We start from the raw sequence: 23,907 nt of genomic DNA on the forward strand, positions 1-23,907 counted from the left end.
AGGCATGCACTAAATGTGTGCTTTTTAGCATGTATTGATTGTGCTTTACAGCACAAATATTGTGCTTCAAGCATAACGAATATAAAAACACACTGTGCTTGGCAACACAAGTTTTGCGCTTCAATCGTGGATAGCCTATGAGTTACCATTATTTTCATTACTTTGTCTCTCCAAAGTAGACATGGAATACACTATTAAAGACTTTGTATCTCTTTAGAATGCAAACCTCCATCCGTTTCTTCCAACAAATTATCAAATCCTATAAGCCTATGGTTCTATCATCAATCCTTCCATCCTCTTCAAAAGCCTTGCAATCTTTATTCAAATCGCATCTAAATTCATATTCATGACACTATTTTCCCCATTGATGTCACCTTGCAAAGCATAAACCTCATTCAACCAAGTGTCAATGTCTTGGACATACATGGTGCTTATAGAATTGTTGGGAGCTCCATCCATGAAAATCATGAAGCTAATAATAGAAGAGCCATTGTTTTGTGTCATAGTTGAGTGGAAAGAAGGAAATACAAGTAACTGATACAAGGCATAATGTACCTAAGTGGAGACAGAACAACATAGCTAACAATCACTAAGAGAGAAGAGCGTGCGTGTGTGCGTGTGTGCATGTGTGCATGTGTGTGTGTGTGTTAACATCCTCTAAGATGCATCAAAGGCGCGTAGGTAAAATAAAAAACTCAAGATTCGATGCAATCCACTTCAAGGTGCCATTGGCATGAGTTAAAATGAACTACTAAGACTACAAGAGCTACTATATTCCTAGTTAATGACCCTAAAGTAGCATAATGCTTAGGCTTTTAGCGATCTCACTTGGTTATGCTTTGAGTTGTGCTGGTGTGAGCTCATTTATGATGCACAGTTTGGTTCCTTTGAAACATTTTGATTGCTTTAGTGCTTCAATTTCACCTTGTACATCTCCAAACTCATTTTACCTTGTACATCTCTCTCCTCTACTGTTCATTTACATATACTGTTTTTTTTTTCAAAGAATTATCACACAAATGGGTGTAATTCATGATCTCATAAGTCATGTTTATATTTGTAGACGTTAATATATCATTTCATCTCTCTCTCTCTCTCTCTCTCTCTCTCTCTCTCTCTCTCTCTCTCTCTCTCTCTCTCTCTCTCTCTCTCTCTCTCTCTCTCTCTCTCTCATATTTGCACTTATGCATTCATGTCTATGTACAAACATGTGTATGCTTACAACATATATACGAACATATGCATTCATGTCCATGTACAAGCATATGTATGCTCACAAATTCATATGTACAAACATATGCGTTCGTGTCCACGTACCAATGTATGTATGCTCACAACATGAGCCTTTTGTACCATAATGTGGGTCAATGCCTATTTATGTAACTTATGCAACCCAATCTTCTAAGAAGAATAATCAAAACGCACTTGCCTATACTTCTATTTTTCATCTTGATTCACATTTCCACTTGCTTATGCAAGGCATTATTTCCAAGTGTCTATTCCATGCAAAGTATGCATTATTTGCATTCAATTTTCGATGCATAATATTTTACTTCCTCATATGTATGGTCAACATCATCTTGAAACACAAGTTTCACAACTGCAAGCACTACACATGTATGATGAGCTTGTGTTTGGATACATAAATGATAAAAACCAATTTAAACTTGGATGCATGGTAGGCACAATGATTTGTAGATTATCCCGTCTTCCATTTAACAATGACTATCAACTCATTGCCCAGTTTGCCACCTACAAGTTCACAACTTTACTTACTAAAGAACATTTCACACAAAAGGATTTGCCATCTCTTTCCCATCATGGAAATCCATAGATAGCAAATCCATAGGTATGGCATAATGTTTGAAGTTGCTACTAATTTTTTTCCTTTTTAGATAGCCACCTACCTCCTACGTAGTCGTACTTCTTAAGACTCTTCTTGAACTTGTTCAATATTTTATGTAACTTGCAAGTATTGTACAAACATCCAAAAGACCTTTTAAATAATCATTCTTTTTCCAAATCTTTTGTTTCCTATTATATGCACACTTAACCTTCTAGAATTTTCTTCTAGTTGCAATCACAACCTTTTTTACAGGTTGCTAACCTTAAAAATGTCATTTTCTCATGTTCAATCCATGTTAAAGACATCCTAATTTACAAATTCATATGTTCAAGTATTAGTCAAAAGAGGGCTTGAAACACCTCGCCATTAACAAAGGAAAGGCACATGCGTCTATTGACACCTCCCTATCATATGTGTACTAAAATATATTCATTGTTGCACCACATACTTATATCATATTTCTAAGTGCTGTCTTTAATTATTCAGACAAAGCAAGACCCCATAAGCTTACATCTCTCCTTATAACTATGTAGAGATAATCAACTCACTTAAAACAAAACCATTGTGCTCTTGTTGTAGCACCCGTGCAATGTCTGACCTATGAAAGAGGAACAAATACATCCAAAGAGTTGGGGCAATCCAAATTAGTACTTGTGAATGCAGTTGCATGCAACCATGTGTGGATATGCTGCCGTAGTGCATGCAGATAATTAATAACAAGCATATCAAGATCAGTCATTCTAGTTTCGATTTGCTCGTGATGTAGCAGCCTTTGCAGTATCCTGGAGACAATCATCCTAGAGACTTGCTCACACACCTATCGATGTACAGGCCAAAAGAAATCCTTGGTCAACTCCTAGTTCAGACTGCCCACCGAGTAAACAAACAAGGGAAACAAAACTAGCTTTACCTCAGCGTACGATAACACTTTTGCACCAACAATTAACTAGAGTAAAGGGGGCAAGAGATACAACTCTGCTACACAGAGGCAATAAGGGTTAGGAGGTGCACATACACACCAAGATACCCAATATTCAAATTATTAACCAATCAGAAGTGTTTACATAGTGGTTGGGTATCCATTCTCCTTCACACACTAGAGAAAACATGACCTGTTGCATACCAGCTAAACTAGTAAAAGTCCCCACCCACTTTTGGACAGGGCATCTCTTGCCACCCACAGGTGCATATTTCACATGTGCAACCAATCACAAGATCTGCATGATTATTTATTTTCACTATTTTGCATGGTGTTGTGTTAGTGTGTAAAGATGCTATGCATGCACAGCCACACTCTGGGCAAGGGCTAGGCATCTATTACTCGGTATCTCAACCACCATATGTGCACTTGCAGTTGATCTGTTATTGCACAAGTCATGTGCAAATCTGACTGTCACAAACTGTGCAGAGGAAAGAAAGAGAAACATCACCAAAGAGAGCAACTGTCAAATTGATCATTTCCACGTCAATGAACTTTGTGTAGTACATACAGTACCTTATTCTTTTCAGGGTACAACATTGGCTTCAGTTAGCTCCTGTTAATGAGCTTAGCCAAATCAAGACAAGTGCACTCATCTGCCATATGAACAGCCATCAATTATACAAGTCAATTGAACTTTGTGTATCCTATCTCTTACACCTGTAACCTATCCCCTATCCAGCTGGGGAGCAGCTCATGTGTCAGTCAAGCATAGGCACAGCAGAAAGAATACGTGTAGGGAGTCAGAAAGCACTAAAACCTTCTTTTTTTGCCCAAGAATGTCATCCCACCCAAACCAGTCTGAATCTAGTTCTAGCCTTACTGTTCTAGCACTCCACAACTGGTAGTTGGGAACTAGAAATCATCAAGTTACTAGCACTAGCCAAGCTTTCCTCTGTGCCCTCATATGCCCAGTACCCACCATTTTCTTGTACTTGCATCAATCTTGTAGGGCATCACAGTCGATCTGCTATATTCCACCGGTCATTAGTATTTCATAGCACTGAATAGTAGCTTTCCCAATGCAATCACATTTCACTTTCCTTTCACAACACCAGCAATACGCTTCTTCTATATCATAGCAGTTCTTCTATCACTGCCCATTCGACCTTTCCCTCATCTCTTTCATCTGTTATCCAGACAGGTGTCATACTCAATCTTGCAGAACTCATAATCAACAGTTTATTAAATGAAAAATTTGCCATATATAGATGCAAAAGACACCCAAGTATCTGCCACAATTAGTAGGCAACATAAAGACCTAAAAACAACTTGCTTTGATAACTGGAGCAACTCAGCTCCTTTGGTTCAAGGCTCAAATTCAAGGCCACACCACTGCAACTTAACCAAAACCAGTCAAAGCTAGGCCTGCCATTACAACACTATACCATACACAGCAAACATTAACACCATGAAAACTTCACTAAACTCCACAATACACATCCAGATAATACGAGCTCCATCAAAAACCTTGTACTATTTGATTCTCAGTGAGGATAGGGTTACGTGACAGCTTTGGGAACATGAAGGACCAAGTTTGGCAAGACCAACAGTCTTATGGTCCCAATAATGCTTCAAAAGACATAGGTTTGGGAACATTGACGATAAAACACTTGAACTAAGACTGTAGACTAAACAGCTTTAATTCAATTAACAATAATCATTTACAGTCCAGACATTAACTTTCGTAACCTCAATTGTCCTTTCCCACATCAACCGCATCCAACAAACTGGCACTACAACGTTACTGATAGTTTTAAGGACAAAGAATATAACATCGTAGATTCTCAGAGACACAACATCATAACAAATCCTTGAGCTTCTAAATATCCAAACATGCCAAGCAATCAGAATGCTCTGACATTGTTATGCAGCCGTATAAGTGAGCAGCAACAATGCTAATGACATGCCTGCCCTAGAACTTTAGCTCCCCAAACTCTGGGAACTCAAACTCGAATTCAGGACCTTTTGGCCTAGGGACACCAGTGTCAAAATTCGTATTGTAAGGAAACTTAGCAGAATGTGACATGTGGTACCCAAACTCATAATCAGACATCATACTAGGACGGATCCTGGGAGGCCTGCGGCGCGGCATGTCTGAAGTGGAACTACTGCTCAATCCCAGGTTTGAAAAATCAAAACTTGAACCTGTACTGCTGCTAGATGCATATGAAGGGGTACTAGAATACGGTGTTGTCGGTGGATTCATGCTGCTGCTACTGCTGGGTGATGTAAAAGAGCCAATATCTGGAAAACCACTCCCAGGGGTAGTGTTACCAGATGCAAGTGAGTTCAGGTCTGGCAGATCACTGCTAGGGTTTGGTGGTGCTGCACCTGGCGTAGGAGAAGCATATGCCATGCCTGCATTCTGAGGAACCGAAGCAATCGGAGACGGGATGGAGCCCCAATCCTCGGACGAGGCCTGCGACAAGTCTGATGCCGGGGGCAAGTCAAGTGGTGGAGGAGGGGGAGGCGGCGGGCGAGGTGTGGCACGGTCCACCCTAATCACACGCCCATCCAAGAACTGGTTATTCATTTTCTGCCGTGCAAGGTCAGCCTGAGCATCCTCAAGGAAGGTGACAAAGCCGAAGCCCTTCGACCTGTTCGTCTCGCGGTCTGTGATGACACGGCAGTCGATAACCTCACCGTGCACCTGGAATGCCTTGCGGAGGGACTCCTCATCAGTGCTGTATGCCAGGCCACCGACAAAGAGGCGGGACATGGCTCGTGTCTGCACGAAGCTGAATCCATGTCCGAGGGCTTGGCCGCCGAGCACGAGGCTTTTCAAGCCCTTGAGCAGGGCCATCCTGCCAAAGACCCGGAACACGGGCACCTGTCTAGCAGATTCCTCCTGTCTTCAACATCCTGTTGTGTGCTGGCCCGTGGAGCTGCAAAGAGAGAGAATCAACAGATCAGGCATGACCGTGAACCATCAAAAATGAATCGCACAGAAGCTCAGAACCCACCATAGCCAGAGACCTTCCCAAAACCCTAGTTGTTAAACCCTTTGTGCTCGGTTAAATAGGGTATATGCGTGTGTGTGTGTGTGTGTGTGTGACTTTCTTTTCATCAAATCAAACCATTAAGGGATTACTAGTAACGATTTTTTTAAATACGGTGAGTGAATTTACATCAAACCACAAGGCCTTATGAGCAATGGTTTTTTAAAAATAGGGCGAGCGAATTTCATTTCATGAGTTGAATAGGGTGAGTGAATTTCATTGCATCAAACTAGGTTAGTGGAGCCAAAATTGTGTTAGCAAAACAACACCTAGCGGCCTGCTAAAACCTAAAGTAGATCTACAACACATCCATGGCACCCTTCTCGCTCGACTGAAGGGAGCTTCTCAAAAAAAAATTACAAGGAAAAGCGCAACAAATGCAAACATCGCAATGTAAAAAAAAGGGTTACAAAGAGGGACCAATAAGGTCACACTTTGTAGGAAAATCAACAATCATCACATCCGTTCATCAAGAGGAAAATCAAATCTAGACTCTACATTGTGCTTTTAAACTACAACTCTTTCGGGGGGTGGAACAACACCATTTTGGGGGGTGCAAAGTTATCGACCCCTTTACCCTATGGCGTTTTTAACAAAACTTCCAACCTAGCTCTCCCAAGGAAGCAAATTATATCATTTCATTGTTATACGGTTGAAGAATTTTTGCTAACGAGATTATTTCAGAAATTGTGGAATTCTAGTTAGTTACCAAATTGGCTCTCCCATATTATTGAAAGTGGTGTTATAAGGTCCGAGATACACGCTCGACTTTCTTATATACTTAAAATATATATGGTGAATATTATGTTGGCGTAGAGAGAGAGAGAACAGATGAGAGAAAAGAAAAATGTAGAGAGAGAGAGAGAGAGAGAGAGAGAGATAGATAGAGAAATTGACAACACGCTAGGGACTGGAAGATGGGCCAATCCCTCCCCCCTTGTGGAGTTATATTATTGACGAGGAGCAAGCTTCTCCATTACACATAAACCAGTTCTTACTTGTAGATCTTGGAAACAATATCACAGTTCCTTGCATGGTATACAACCGGTTAACACTTGCACAACTTGGAAGTTGGCACCTTTTGATCCTTCTTGAGTCTTCTTCTTTCCTACACAATATGTGTAGGACTCTCCTCTTGGCGCTTGATTTTAGTAGAGCTTCCGCAGCATTTGCACCTTCTCTTCTCCTCTTGGAACTTGATTTCAGCAGAGCTTCCACAGCACTTGATTTCAGCAGAGCTTCCGCAGCACTTGCACCTTCTCTTCTCCTCTTGGATGCATGCAAAGTAATGCTTCCTTCACCTCTCTCACACCCAAGGAGAGCCTCCTCTTTTATAGGCTTACTCTGCAGTACCAATTTTGAGATATCTCTCTGTATGTTGCTCAAATGAAAAAACATCCAACACGAAAGTTGTAGATCTCGTTGTTTTCGCTAACCATGGCGGCCCGTTTTTAGAGATCATCTTTCTATCACGAGATATTTTAAAAATGGATTCACCATGACTTTTTTTTAAAAGAACAGCTTCTCAAACGGTACTCTTAACTTGTGGTCCATGCAACCATCTTAAGGAGAGTTCATTAAATTGCCTTGGGCCTCAACCTTAAGATTGACTTCCACACAAAAGCTTGTGTCATTTTAGACCTTAGAAAGAGAAAATCACTTCTCTTCTTCCAAAGGATCACATCTCTTGTCTTTCTTAATGAAAGAAAAGATCTTAAACCTTGACTTGTAAGGGAGAGGATGACCCCAAATGAATGCAATGCTCATTACACAAGTAAACGTTCCCAGGTGTCCCTGGATGCACACATAAATACATATACACAATGCTAATGCACTTCCTCTTCTTAAAACTTAATACATCTTCATTTATGTGTAACTCATTGGTTCTTGTGTACACTCTTACACTTGGCAGACACTTCTTTTTCCCTTCATAACTTGTACTGCATGTACTAGATATCCCTGTCACAGTGCTCTGATCACCCCATTAAGTGATGCAATATGAATACTGGTCTCTAAATTGTCTCATGGCCATGCTAGATCATCATCAACACTTAAAGAAAAGTGAGTCATTAATTTATTGACATAATTTTTTTAAATAGAGAATGTGTAATAAGCAATCAATTTAGTGACAAGTGGAATGCTCCTAAGACCATCATTTCTATCTCTTTCAATCCCTTTTCAACTGCAAAAGGTTGTCCTTTCAATTGCCCATGTTGTGTCTACTAACAAACTAAGCATATAAACATCTAATTTGCAATTTCAAAAATGTTCTTCAATAATTATACTTTTTTCTATTATTTCAATATTCAAGAAAATGAGCAGGCCTTTTGATAAGCTTTTGCTCATCACTTGTTTAAACAATTGTTAAGGGACAATACTAATGGGATCTTAACGGAGGTTGAAAACACCAATGCATGAGTTCAATCCCTATGTTATTGGTGCGCAGATCGGATGCAGATAGCTCACGTGGTGAATCCCGGAAGGTCCCCAAGAACAAAGTTCTCTACTTTTTAGCACAAAAACCCATGTAAAAGCAAGCACGACATGAGACAAGAGACAAATTGGGTTCAATCTCCCCCCATGCCTTGTGTGAGCGCTTCACAAAGCATGTATTTAATGTATATTTCCAATCTTTATGCTCAAAAATAGCCCAATTACAAAAATATGACAAGCTTTTAGCTTTTGAGTTTGCTTTCTACCAAAAATAGGAAAATAAAGCTAATGGACGGTGCCCATAGAGTTTGGCACGCCCAATCTCAATGTCCAAATAGAAATAACATATCCAGGCGCATAAGCGCATACAAAATAATAATAAATAATCGATGTCTCTATAGACATAACAAAATATAGGCGTGGCGCCTATCAAAATATAGTCCAAAGGTCGAAAACCCGCTAGACTCCAATGCTTTCCTCCGCCACTGCTGCTATCTCTACACATCAACTGAAGCATTCACAATCATTAGTAAAATAACACAATTAAACCGACAAAAGTGAATACCTAGCAGTCTTCAGCTACATAAATAAATCAACTGGTTAGAAATAAATCCTAACCTTAATTTATTACGAGTGCGCACTCTAAACTCATAAACGTTTATTAATTTAATATGCATTTTGCGGAATCACCCGCTATGGAATCACCCATGTACACACTAAATTAATAAAACGCCCGAAAAGGACAGGCGTCCCCATCAACTTCTCGCACAAAGAATCCTCTTTGCGTATGAGCCCCGGTCATCTAAGTTTACGGAATCCACCGTAAAACCTCACGGAATCCACCGTGGAATATGCCTCCTGGCATCATACCCCTGGGGTGGGATAGCAATTGACCTCAATTGCTATTAGCTCAATGTGGAGCTAACAGAGTGGGGAAAGCATTTAGGTCTCTAGCGTGCATCCATTGTGCTTCCTCTACAGGATGGTTCTTAAATTTCACGAGATATCTAGAATATCTTCGGCCAGTTCTAGTGGTCATGTAGTCAGTGTCTATGATGGCTTCTGGTTCAAGTATTTCAGTCTCTTCTTCTAGTAAAGGTGGGTTTTCATAGACAGGGTGGATAGGTAATTGTCCTCTAAATGGTCTCAATAAACTAATATGAAATGTATTATGAATTTTCCAATGGGATGGCAGTTCTAACTTGAATGCATTGTCATTAATCTTATGAATGATTCTAAATGGTCCGTAGAATCTAGGAGCTAATTTGACAACTGGATGTCTATCTATACTTTGCAGTCTACGCTTTTCTATTCTAAGCCAAACATAATCATCAACTTTGAAATTCATGGCTTGTCTTTTCTTGTTGGCTTGTTTGGTATATGATTGTTGGGCTTTAGCAATCATATCCTTTACTTCATCAAAAATAGTGTTATGCATAACAGCAATATCATCAGCACTTTGTATTCTATTAGATAAAGATGCTATAGGTGTAGATAATCTATTTCCATAAATAACTTCAAAAGGTGCTTTCTTTGTAGATGTGTGCGGTGTATTATTATATGCAAACTGTAATAAATGCAAATGAGTATCCCATGTCTGAGGTTTAGAGATAGTGTATGCACGTAAAAGATCTAGAATAGTGCTATTTGTGGCTTTTGTTTGTCCATTTGTTTCTGGATGAAATGCAGATGAAAAATCAATTTTTGTGCCTAGATTTGCAAACAGTGTAATCCAGAAATTATTACAAAATCTAGAATCTCTATCTGAAATAATCACTTTTGGCAATCCATGGTTAGTAAAAATAGTTTTCAAAAATAACTGTGCTGCTTGTGATGCTGTTAAAGTTTTCTTACATGCAATGAAATATGCTTGCTTACTAAATCTATCTACAATTGTCCAAATCATGTCATGGTTAGATTTAGTATTTGGTAAGCCAGTAATGAAATCCATAGATATATGTTCCCAAGGTTTAGATGGAATAGATAAAGGCATTAATAACCCATACTGTTTACCGTGATGTCTTTTTATTCTTTGACAAATCAGACATTCAGAAACAAAATTAGACACATCTGCATCCATATGCGGCCAATAAAAATCTTCAGTTAACATGCGTAATGTAGAAATGATACCTCTATGACCTTGATATGGGGGACAATGAATTTCATTCAAAACAAAAGATCGGAATGGAATAGTAATACACAGTCTCTTTTCAAAGAACATGAATCCATCATTATATGACAATGAATCAACAGGAATGAAGTTATTTTGAACTAATTTTTGCCAATCAGAATGAAAAGTAATATCCTTGTGATATGTGTCTTTCATAGCAATCAAAGAATCAAAAGATATGATAGAAATGTTATGAATTGCAGGTCTTCTACTCAATGCATCAGCAACTACATTTTCTTTTCCAGGTTGGTATTGAATGATAGGATGGAAACTTTGAATGAATGAAGCCCATTTGATATGGCGGTCAGAAATTTGGGGTTGGCTAAGTAGATGTCTAATGCTTTGCTGGTCGGTCTTTATCATGAATTCTGAACCCATTAAATAATGCTTCCATTGTTTTAATGCTTGTACAACTGCTAAAAGTTCCTTGTCATAAGTGGAATATTTAAGCTCAGAGGGTTTCAGCTTAGAACTAGAATATGCTATTGGATGGTTGTCTTGCATTAGCACGGCTCCTATTCCTGATCCGCTAGCATCAGTCACAACTAGAAAGAATGGTCTGTTAAAGTCAGGTAATTGTAGGACAAGGGCATTGGTCAATGCACGTTTGAGTAAATCAAACGATTTCTGCTGGTTTTCAATCCATTGATAAACAATGCCTTTCTTAAGAAGTTTGGTCAGTGGTAAAGCAAGTAATGAGAAATTACGTACAAACTTCCTATAGAAACTAGCAAGACCAAGGAATGAGCGTAATTCATGTACATTTTTAGGAATAGGCCAATGCAATATTGCGTCAATTTTCTTAGGATCAACTTTTATTCCTTCTTTTGATACAATATGACCTAGATATTCTATTTCTATCTTAAAGAATTCACTCTTGTCAGGATTTGCAAACAATTGATTTTCTTTCAGTAATTGAAAAACTAATGATAAATGCTCATAATGCTCTTTTTCACTTTGACTGAACACTAAAATATCATCAAAGAAAACAATCACACAATATTGATATTTTAGAAAAATACGGTTCATCATTCTACTGAAAGTAGCAGGTGCATTAGTTAATCCAAATGGCATGACTAAGAATTCGTAGTGGCCAAACTGTGTCCTGAATGCAGTCTTAAATATGTCGGATCTATCTAATCTCACCTGATGATATCCAGACTTAAGGTCAATTTTACTAAATATAGAAGATCCTTGCAGTTTGTCCATAAGGTCATCAACTCTAGGTATAGGATACCTATTCTTTACAGTGATCTTGTTTAATGCTCGGTAGTCAATACACATCCGATAAGTATTATTCTTTTTCTTGACTAAGAGCACAGGTGCACCGAATGGAGAACTGCTAGGTCGAATTAAGCCTCTATTTAGTAATTCTTCTACTTGACTCTGGATTTCTTTTTGCTCTATTTGATTGTGCCTATATGGGGCTTTGCAAGGTGGTTGTGTGCCAGGTATTAGATCAATCTTATGGTCTTCTGGTCGTGATGGAGGTAAACCTGGTGGTAGGTCTTCTGCAAAACAGTCCTTAAAATATGCAAGAAATTCCTTATGCCTAGGGTGCATATGATTTTCTTTTGCGTGCAATTCATTCACCCAAATGAGATATGATTTAGTATTCTTGCGTAGTGCACGTTTTGCTTGAGTATGCGAAAGCAGTGGAAACATATGAGATGCATGCATACCAAATAATGTAATAGATTTTCCTTGAAAATTTATATTCATTGTGTGTGTGGAATAATCTATATTGGGATTATGTTGGTGTCCCCATGGCATTCCTAGAATAATGTCGCTAGACTGTAATGGGACAACTAAGAAATTTATTCTTTCAATATATGGACCAATTTGAATTTCTAAATCTTGAACTTCTTGTGTGCCATTGTACCTAGTACCTAAAAATGCAGCTTTTATGCGATAGTGCGTAGGTACTGTATGCAATTTCAATTCTTTTACCAATTTTGCTGAAATAAAGTCATGGGTACTACCGTCATCATGCAATATAATTCTTTCTTTTCCATGCACCATACATTTCATAGTCAACAATGAATGTAAAGTAGGCATACCTGGTAGAGTGTCGGAAGTAGTAGTAGGATCATCTTCTTCTTCAGTGAAATCCGGCATATCCTCATGCTCGTCTTCATCCATAGCTCCAAGGTAGTTGATATGTGCTGATGGCTTCTTTGAATGGCAATTTGCTGCGAGATGCCCTGGCTGGTGACACTTGTAGCATATGATGGGCTTGGCTTTGGTCACATTATTTGCAATGGCTGGGAGTCTAGGTATATTTGGATTTGCTTGTTGAATAGGCTTAGGATTTGGATTGACAGTGGATGGTAATGCAGGTGGTTTAGGCCAATTCTTGCGGAAAGATGGTGATGAGAAACGACCTGGATTAAACCTTCTGAAATTGGAATTGAATTGTTTAGATCCATAATTACCGTTTGCTTGGAATGGCTGTGGTCGTCGATCTCTTCCACGTAACTTATCTTCAGTGTCGTGAGCTAAGGAGATGGCGTCTTCAAGGGTAGCAGGCTTGAACATATTCACCTCAGCGTAGTAATGTCCAAGAAGTCCAGACATGTACTTCCGCTTATGGGTCGTCTCTGGTACGTCTTCAAGCATGCGTAGCTGTAAAAGTGCATTCCAAAAACGCTCTGTGTACTGTGGAATAGGCTCACGATCGCGCTGTTGAAGTAAATCCCATTGCTTGATTGCCTTCTCATGAAATTGCGGTGGTAGAAAATTTTGCATGAACTTCTTCTTAAAATCTTCCCATGTAGCAGGACATTCTATGCTCTTACGGACTACAGTCCACCAAAGTGATGCTCTATCTATCAGATGATTAGTAACACACTTGATTTTATCTTTCTCAGGATAAGTTTCCTCATGGAAATAGTCATCAAATTGGCTAATGAATGATAAAACAGTCTTTCCTTCTCTTATGCCATTGAAAGTGCGAAACTTGAAACTTCGTTTACTTATCTTAGATTCCTTGCGAATGGTTTGTGCTTCAAGAGTGGCGTCGATGGTACGTCGAATCAAATCTTCAGCTTGGGGTTCTTCTTTATCAGTGGACGCTCCTTGTAGCTTTGTCAATTGCGCTTGCAAGGCTTGCCTAGCTCTTCGCTCTTCTTCCAATTGCAACATGATAAGATCCAGCTTTTGTTCCATGGTAGGCTCGGGTAGATCGTCTTCAGCCATAGGATCATCCATATGTGGGGTAGTCATCCTGTAAAACTCAACAAACCTTTCTCACTCAAAATCAGTTAGCGGGATGAGCGTAGCTCAAATTTGGGGTTACAAGGCTATGTATTTTTGGGTATTTTCTTCTTCAATTTTCAGAAATTCTGAAATATTTCTGTCTCCGTTTGCTGAAAGTACTTCAACGAACTTGTAGATAGGTAAAACAGCTTGCTGCGAACAACTTTCCAGTTCAGAGTTTTTGCATACGAACAAGTCTTCTATGAGTTTTAAGCACTAGTCAGTTCTGATTTAGTCTGACTTGCAGAGTTGCAGACTTAGCAGACTTGCAGAGTTGTTGACTTGCTGGACTTAGCCGACTTGCAGGACTTGATTCCAAGTGACTTGCTGAACTTGACTTCTGGAGCGCAGGACCCGGAGTTTACAGACTTGTTTGCCTTCACTGACTTGCAGAGTTTGGAGTAACTTAAGCTTAATGAATTAAGCTTAAGCTTAATAAGCTTAAGAAGGAGAAAACAGGCCGCCGTTTTTGAATCGTGAGGGGGGGGGGCCGTTTTTTGCCTGCGCGTGATTTTCGGGACCCTCCTCTTGCCAAACGATTTGACGATTTGAAGCTTTTAAAGCTTCTTAAGCTTAAGACTAAGCTTTAAGGTCAAACTAAACTTGATTATGAAAGATCTTATCTCTGTTTGCAACGACTTGATGAAGAGAATTGATGAGTGGTCCTCCGCCGACAGAGCCTGGTCCTTCGCGATCTGACAGTGGAAACAGGGGTTCTTGATCGCCAGAAGTCTGCCTGTATCGACGGTTCGCGACGAGATTGACTGTAGAGGCCGTTTGTTCCTGGAGCTCCGCCTTCGCCCGAGATTGGTAGCGATTGGAAGCCCTTGATCTCTGCTCCGCTCTGATACCACTGGTGCGCAGATCGGACGCAGATAGCTCACGTGGTGAATCCCGGAAGGTCCCCAAGAACAAAGTTCTCTACTTTTTAGCACAAAAACCCATGTAAAAGCAAGCACGACATGAGACAAGAGACAAATTGGGTTCAATCTCCCCCCATGCCTTGTGTGAGCGCTTCACAAAGCATGTATTTAATGTATATTTCCAATCTTTATGCTCAAAAATAGCCCAATTACAAAAATATGACAAGCTTTTAGCTTTTGAGTTTGCTTTCTACCAAAAATAGGAAAATAAAGCTAATGGACGGTGCCCATAGAGTTTGGCACGCCCAATCTCAATGTCCAAATAGAAATAACATATCCAGGCGCATAAGCGCATACAAAATAATAATAAATAATCGATGTCTCTATAGACATAACAAAATATAGGCGTGGCGCCTATCAAAATATAGTCCAAAGGTCGAAAACCCGCTAGACTCCAATGCTTTCCTCCGCCACTGCTGCTATCTCTACACATCAACTGAAGCATTCACAATCGTTAGTAAAATAACACAATTAAACCGACAAAAGTGAATACCTAGCAGTCTTCAGCTACATAAATAAATCAACTGGTTAGAAATAAATCCTAACCTTAATTTATTACGAGTGCGCACTCTAAACTCATAAACGTTTATTAATTTAATATGCATTTTGTGGAATCACCCGCTATGGAATCACCCATGTACACACTAAATTAATAAAACGCCCGAAAAGGACAGGCGTCCCCATCAACTTCTCGCACAAAGAATCCTCTTTGCGTATGAGCCCCGGTCATCTAAGTTTACGGAATCCACCGTAAAACCTCACGGAATCCACCGTGGAATATGCCTCCTGGCATCAGTTATGCTTGCTTGGCAGCACAAATATCTATAAGCATCCAAGGAATAATGTATTTGGTTATCATGGGCTATTTGTTGCCAAGTGGCATCTACATGAGAGGATGAGCGCCTTCAATGGTTCTCCCTTGTGTGCAAGTTGACGAGATGAGTGCCTTAAATGGTTCTCCATTATGTTGGGGGTAAAGGCGCCTCTACCTAGCCGCCTGTGTATTACTACACTGACAATACCCGCCACTGCACACTGCAGGTGGCGGGCGCCCATCACCATCACTTTATTCTTCATTCTTTTAGTGACAGTTTGAATAAAGGAAGGCCCCAATCACACATTGTGACTGTTGGAGTTCCCACTTGGTCTCTCTCTCTTTTTTACTCGCTCTCCCACCATAGCTCTTCCAAGCAAGCTTCAATCCTTCTCACCTTTCAACTGGTATCAGAGCATGGTTGCTTGAGCATTCCAACTTGGTTCGTGACTCCTTCAGCTTCCTATCAATTGCCTACACTCATTGGATCTCCTTCCCAGTAGCCATAGCCGACTCTCCCTAGCTCCCGTTACTCGCAAGCTTCCCGAGCACATACCCAACCCATTTGGACACCCTCAGGGCATTCCTTTAGAGGTATCAGAGCTCTCTTTTGTTATTTTACTTTAGTCCATAGGTTTTGTGAAGCAGGGCAGCCATGTCCTCTTGCTTCTTGTGATGCCTACTCTCTACCAGTGACTTTTCCTTTCAAGAGGGAGCTCTTAGGGGTCCTTGACTACTCCCCCAACCTTGCCTTGACCTTGCTCGTCCCTTCCACAGGCCCTAGATCAATTTGGGCCAGCTTGAAGACTTGCAAAAAAAATCGTTTTTTATTTCAGCCCTCCCTTGGCACTCATTGGCAGCTTGAAAACACTTCATTTGGCACTTGGGAACACCCCCTTGATGCTCGACATTGATGGTTATCATCGGCATTGATTTGTGGACTGATTTACCTCAGTCCAAGATTGTTTTTCATAGTCCACACGCAGCCACAAACAGTGTTACATCAGCATGGTACCGAATGCGCCCCGAATGCTAGAGAAATGTATGCCTATGATGTGAGATGCTTTTGGGGCTAAATTTACTTAGTCATTGACTCTTTTACATAGTCCATAGGCAGCCCAAAATAGGGCAACCCTCTATCATTACACTTTATGCTCATGCTACATAGTCATTTGATGCCTGATCATGCTCGATTGGTGCCTATGCATATGGGAAAGTATGCCTATGGTTTGTTTATGGTTTTGAGCTTGGATTGAGCCAATGGTTGCTTAGTTTTGGATGTTTATTTGCTGCTAGAATATTCAGGCTATTTTGCTTATGTTTGGATATGCCTATTACATTCGGGCTATGTCTTGGATGTATACATTGATGTAGTGACTCTCAGGGATTGACATAGATCTTGGATTTGCTCTCGAATCATTAGTTGAGATTGAGCTCACTTTGCATAGCATTAGGATCTTCATCTTTGATGTACTTATGGCATGTACTTTGCTTATGTCTGACCGGTCTTGACATGCTTGGCCTATACCACTTCTGCAAGCCCGTTACATTGTTTGGAGTTGGATGCTATTGAGCCTTGCTTTGGCTTGACATTTGATTGCCCCAAGCTTCCTTTGACTATTTCTTGGCTTGCCAGAGTTACAGTTTGGATGTACTTGATGTCTATAGATGCTATGTACGGATGCTACACGGCTTATATGCTCATGAGGTCTTATTGATGCTACATTGAGCAGGCAGTTTATGCTACTTGACCATTCTGATACTTGAGATTGGGATCTTCACTTGGATGTTGCATGGTTGATATACCATGGTCCTCATAGATGTATTTGAGCTGATTTGGGCTTTGCACTTCCTGAGCATATACCTATTTGTGTCAAGTCTTGCCAGTGTTGTGTACACTTTGCCCTATTATATAAGGGATGTGCCAGCTTACTAACGGATTCTTTTGACATCCTTGGGTGTTTGCTCGATGTCCGTATGATTATCACATGCTGATTTTTTCCCATTTGATGTTGGTTATGCTTTGACAATTAGTGGTTGACTTAGTGCATTCATTTTGCCTACAGTTTGCTCTCATTGTACCTGACTGTAATTTATTACAGCAAGTAATTATGCATGGACTAACGAGGAATTTTCATGCTAAATCATCCTGATTTTATATACTTTTGATGGTGCTTGGTGGGCAGCATCATTAGCTATTACTTCATAGTCATTTTACCTTGGTTTTGGTGGTATTTTGGTTGTTTACAATAGAAAACAATAAGCAATTTTGAACTGTCTGCACCATTTTGGACTACAGTATGGCATCTTCTTCCACTGACAATGCTATATTCAACATCACTAAGCTTGATGGTATGAATTATGCCTATTGGAAGAGCCAAGTGTGATAGGTATTGGTGCAGAAATCTCAAATCTAGCCACTAAGGATGCATGACAACTAGCCTGAAAAACTATGACTAATGACGAATGGGATGAGCTTGATAAGTTATGCAAGTCCACCCTCATCTTGTCTCTCACTGAACATGTGCATTACAATGCGGTTGAGGAAGTACAGCATACTTGGCAGCTTTGGGGTAAAATTAAGAACCTCTATGACAAGAAGAGTCCAGCAAGTCAAATGTATTGGTTGAAGTAGCTTATGGACCTACACATGAAGGAGAATATAACAATATTTGCTCATTTGAGCCAGTTCCATGCTATTCTCAAGAACTTGACTTCGCAGGGCATTACCTTTAATGATGAGGTTACTCCATTGTTTTTTATTGGGACTTTGAGTGAGTCATGGGATGTATTCTGCACTCTCTTATGTGCTCTTGCTACTATTTTGAACTTGCCTGATATAGAGAGTGCTCTTCTACAGGAAGAGATCAACAATAAGAACTTGGATAGTTCTCATGTGTCGCATGCTTTGACTATTAGAGGCAGATATGGTAATGGAGAGAATGACCGTGGAAATGGCCGTGGCAGAGACTTGTAGAAGTCTAGGTCTAAGTCGTGTGGTAAGTCGCACAGCAAGTCTCATGGGAGAAATGCTAATGTGACATGTCATCATTGTAGCAAGAAGGGTCACATACGCCCACAGTGTTATGAGTTGCGCAATGAGAATCACAAGGAGAAGGGGAAAGACAAAGTACAAGAAAATTCCTCTGATCGTAGCATTATACCTACGAAATGTGAAAATCGAGGAGATAAATGCCATGCAGACTGATGACTCCAATGGGGAGTACATACTTGCACCTAGTTCTTGTGATGCTACGCCATTGACCGAGGTTCACTCTATGTATGTGCAACGTTGGCTTTTGGATTCTGGTGAGTGGTTCCATTTCTATCACACTATTTCTGGTTCAGTTTGCTTGGGTGATGATAGATCACTTGCTATTGTTGGCATTGGGAATGTATGAGTATAGTTCTCTATTGGCAATACTTTTTTGTTACAAGATGTATGTCATGTACTTGTGCTTACACGCATTCTTATGTCTGTAGGGCAGCTTGATGATGTTGGATCTCATGTTTCATTTGGGGATTTGCCTGGAAGATCACACATGATAGACTTATGCTTGCTAGAGGTGCTAAGGATACCAGCCTCTATCCTCTTGTAGTTGATGGGTCCTCTGTTGACCATGTTTTGTTAGTGGGTTCCATCCCACATGTATCTCTTTGGCATGCCCGTTTGGGCCATATGTCCTTGAAGGGAATGAAAATGCTTTCTCATTTACAGCACTTACTACCCCTTGACTATGCATGTTTTGATTCATGTGAGCATTGTCTTTATGGCAAACAGACTAGGAATACGCATAAGAAGTCTGGTAGGACATGCATGAGTGAGCCCTTGGCATTGGTACATTCGGATGTCTGTGGGCCCATGCCCTATCAGTCTATGGGTAGCACAACTATTAATCATATCCAATACCAGCAAACAAATGATCTCAATGACTACATGGGCACCCATAAAATACTCCTTATCACATTTAAGGGATGTCACAATTCCCCATAATTCTCTTTTAAGCTGTGGATACATTCTCTATCATTCAGTCAATACTTTAGCACCAAAGCGTATTGCATATTTTTGCCCTTCCTCATAAACTTGCCCAATCGCCCATCCAATTTTGATTGGGCTTGTATCAACAGTAATAATGATAGGCTTTCCATGTGAATAGTCAGCCTTTCTCAATGTAGGAGCAGATTTTAAGAGCTGCTTCGATTTCTTCATTGCTTTTTTATGCTTCCTTTCCCAATGAAATCTCTGACCTTTCCTCAGAAGTTGATATAGAGCATTGGCTACATGTGCAAAGTGAGGAATCCATATCAAATAGAACATGTATGCACCCAAGAATCTATACACCTTTGATACATTCGTGCATACATCTTGCATTGTATCAATCCCATCTATTTTTGCTGGTGATGGTCTTCACCCATAGGGCCCACACATATGCCCAACAATCAAAACCTCTTCATGATGGTTTTGTCACCTCTTCTAAACATGTCAAAATCCTCTCACAATCCACAATATGGTCTGCAACAAACTGTCTGCATCCATGAGCGTCCATCTCTTCATTATTTTCATCCATTGCACACCCTTTGATTGGAACATCATCCAAGAAGGGCATTGTCAATTGTGGTATAAAATCCTTGAGCACCCTATTCATAGCATTTGTCATGTGTGCCACTGCATTTGTTGCACCTTGCGAGAGAGTACACATCCGAGCTAACCCCAAAGGAGTCCTCATGGTTGTGATATCCCTACTCTCAGTTGCAAGTTGAAACATATCATACCCTGAGTAAAGATCACCCAAAGAATAGATCGCTCTGCTTGTAAAAGCCTTTGCAAATTCATCAACCACATGACCTTCACCCACATTTCTTATGGTCACTTTATTGACCGATTGCATGTCTTGAATAAATCTCAAAGCCCTATTCTTTTTGGGCACAATAAACCAACGATTTGAGTACGGGGCTAAAGAGGGCTCCAAGATCTTCATGCGAATCTTTTCATTTAGCAAATCCATCAGCTTTGGCAGTAAGCTTTAGGCACTGGAATAGGCCTTAAGTTCCATGGTACATGTGGCACAGTAAATATTACCATAGGAGAGACAACATTTGGATCCACACAACCTATTTCAGTTGGCTGAAATGCAAATGCCTTTCCATGCCTAGCCAACATCTGGATAAAACAGTCTCTTTCAGCAGGCAAAAGAAACCCTTCTGCACCAACTTTCAATTCCTGTAATGTTTCAGATGTAAACTGATGACCTATATCTTTAGGACCCATAAGCTTGGTTGCCTTGACACTTTTTCATACAAACCCTCACTTTCTGGTGGAAGTGGCAAAGTAATTGGTTTCACCTTTTTGTCAACTGTCTTATACTTTATCTCCACAAGTGCTTCAGCCCATTGTAATCCTTCCTGCTGAGCAAACAATGCTATAACATCATACATGTCCAAAGAACATACTGAGGACACTCTGTTTTCAGCCTCATTTTTTGCATGTATAGTTGCCGAAATTTCAGCCATAGTGTCATTAATATTCATCCCATAAAAGATGCTTGAAATGCCTTCATTTTCAGCTAATAGCCCTAATGCTCTCAGTTCCTTACTAGCCTGTTTCATAGATATGCATTCAGCCTTGCTCATAGCTTCCATAGGCTTAAACCAACATGAACTGTACGCTGTAAACTGAGAATAACCAATAGTATATACATGCTTCATTCCATCAAGAGGCGAGTACATCCTCTGAACAACACTTTACTGTAGCCCCGCATTACAACAATGCTTAATGAAAATCTAGGTCTTTGAATTCCCTTGCATTTGGAGCCAAAGGAGACTCTCAAAGCGTATCCTGATTTCTAGGATGATTAACACAAATAGTAAGAAGTTGGACTGCTTTCCTCCCATCCTTGCTTCTGACTCTTGCATAAGCAAAACCATCATCAAGCACCTTTGTTTCCATATGTACTCTTGTAATATAGGGCTATCCCAAAATCACTGCATATGAGGAATTATCTTGCACAAAGAAGTGTTACTCTTCTTGTACATCACCAATCGTCACTTTCACATTAGGACATGCAGCATAAAGCTCTCCCAAAGAATTATTTGCAGCCCTCATATGCTAACCATGATCAGTGTCCACACGCCATGCACCATTCTCATACAATCCATGCTCGATGACATTTATCTTAGACCCATGGTCAAGTAAAGCAACACAAGGAGTTTCACGTTCCCCTATTTTCACTACCGTTTCAGTGGTAGCCCTGGCCCAATGATTCCTTGTGTAATGACTTTGAGGAATAAATCCTAGAGTCTCTTCCCTATATTGTTGCATCTGCCTTACTCCACCATGCATATTGCTACAAGACAATGCATTTTCAGCCACTTTCTTCTCTTTTCCACATGATGTCCACTGATTAGTAGCATCATGCATAGATAATCCAGTACTTACTTCATGCTCATATTCAGCCCAAATACCCAACAAACTAGTTCCTCTTCAAATTGCAGCAATGCACTAGTGGTATCACCAAGAAATTAACACTTCCTCCTTAATTATGTCAATGATCTCATCATGAAATTCTCACTTGGTGATGCCAAGCACTTCTCCCAAGGTGAATTCCACCCGACTGTTTAAGATCCGTTCTTCAAGAACCTTTTTAAGATATGTGGATGTCTCAATGTTAGACTGCAACTTATATCTTGGTTGCTTGCCCTTCTTTTTTCCCTCTTGTTTGTGATCCTATTTTTGCTCCTGATCACCTCTTCCATAACATGCTCGGGAGGTGGCTGATTTATAGCTTTAGGCTGACCCACACTTCTTCTTGTCACTCTTTTAGATGTCCCTACATTATCTTCATCTCTCTTTCGTTTCTCTTCCACAAGTACATTTGTGTTTTGTATCTTTGCTCCAACAATTTTTGCATACCTCCCTTTCCAAAATTCAAAGCAAGAGGCAATCCAATTTCTTATGCATGGATCTTGCCATCTTTCCAAAAGATGAGTTGTCGTGCCAAGGCCTCCTGATAGGCAGCACAATCCTTTCTCTCATGCTACAAACTATCACACCACATACATCTTTTTCTTGGCTTAGGGGCTGCTGCCCATCCCCTTTCCTCTTGTCCTTTTTCATCCAATTTTGCGACCTTCAATTGAAGATCTCACATGCCCTTGACTAATTCATCTAAGACATCTTCCCTAATAGAGGAAACAATAGCAGGTACAACCATAGGGTTAGCCACAAAAGCGGGTGGCTTACTGGATACTTCAATTGTTTTGCCCATAACAGTGGGCAAGCTAGAGACATGCAATCTTTCTCTTCTTCTATGCTTTTTCACAAGTGCAGTAACAACTTCCTTGACATGTCTCCACTCTGTTTTCAAACCTATCTCTGTAGTCTGATCTTCTAACAAATCATCAAGCTTCTCTTGAAGCTCGGGACCCGTTGCTTTAGAAACAATTCAATTTTCTGACTTGCAAGAGCTTGCTATTCTGCAAGATCCAACTGCTCAAATCGGCTTTCAAATTCTCTTAATAATTATGTAGCCACAAGACCCTTATTGGGTTGTAAAACCCATTCCTGAAAAGTTTTGTGCATAATCAAACTAGTATCTTCAATGCAAAATTCTTCCCTAAGTGTCTTCTTGAAAGCTACCCAGTCAACATCCTGCATGTATAATTCAGTAATTCGTGCTATCAGTTCATGTACAGTGAACAAAATACCGGCTCCATGCAAGTTGAGCCACTCCAAAGATTTCCATCTTTTGAGCATAGGTATGTACATATGTAGATACATTCCTGCCATTGAATAACTTCATCTCACACTCAACTACTTGCAAAGCATTCATCACAACACTTTCTGTTTGAGTAGAAGCCTGCATCACCTATTGTTGTTGTTGTACCTGCATAAGCATATTCATATTCTGCACCAACTGTCGCAAAACATCACTGGAAATTGTGTTTGAAGGTTCTCCCATCTTGCCTTTCCTTCTTTTGACGACCTTTCATGTCGGGTTCACCAATGTCGGAGGGGTTTTTGTCGAAAGGTCGTATCCACCAAGGATCAAAGATAGAAGGAAGTAGAGATAGGAGGTGGAAGAGAAGAAAAAGAATAGACAAGACGTAAACACAATAAAGACAAAGCACAATAAATTGAATCAATATGTATTGACAGAACTTGAAATCCTTTGTTTGGCACTACTCAGAAGCAATCTCCGAGCATTAGATCTCCTAGAGCTCCTTCGTAGACCAAAAACGTGCATCCAAATAACAACTCCCTCTTTGCTGCTCGGAACCCAAATCTGATGGCTCCATTGGCTTTGAAAGGGGGGTGAAACTTTAAGACACCTGTCCAGAATCTCCTAGTTCACTCCTTCTTCCAGTTCAAAGTGTAGTTTTCAGCCTGCCAACAGCGATTGCGACGCGCGCGATTTCACCAATCTTTCTTTTTATGAAAAATCCCATCACTGACTAAAAAAGCAACTTAATTTTTGCATGCCAT

General features: G+C 40.2%; 1 protein-coding gene across 2 annotated transcripts; it reads right to left on the reverse strand.

Moving 5' to 3' along the window:
- Nucleotides 1-4,452: 4,452 nt before the first annotated feature.
- LOC148015309 (uncharacterized) lies at nt 4,453-5,930 on the reverse strand. Of its 2 annotated transcripts, none has more exons than XM_087665792.1 (2): nt 5,792-5,930; nt 4,453-5,713 (listed from the first exon to the last, which is right to left on the reverse strand). In XM_087665792.1, the coding sequence occupies exon 2, from the start codon at nt 5,629-5,631 to the stop codon at nt 4,741-4,743; it is 891 nt and encodes a 296-aa protein (XP_087521918.1). In that variant the 5' UTR covers nt 5,632-5,713; nt 5,792-5,930; the 3' UTR covers nt 4,453-4,740. The 2 variants fall into 2 exon arrangements, with proteins under 2 accessions (XP_087521918.1, XP_087521919.1); XM_087665793.1 differs by having other exon boundaries at nt 5,805-5,927.
- Nucleotides 5,931-23,907: the final 17,977 nt, after the last annotated feature.

This window comes from Lygodium microphyllum, chromosome 24 (assembly GCF_053477565.2).
Source record: "Lygodium microphyllum isolate KBCC chromosome 24, Lygodium_microphyllum_v1.1.10, whole genome shotgun sequence".
Lineage (NCBI taxonomy): Eukaryota > Viridiplantae > Streptophyta > Polypodiopsida > Schizaeales > Lygodiaceae > Lygodium > Lygodium microphyllum.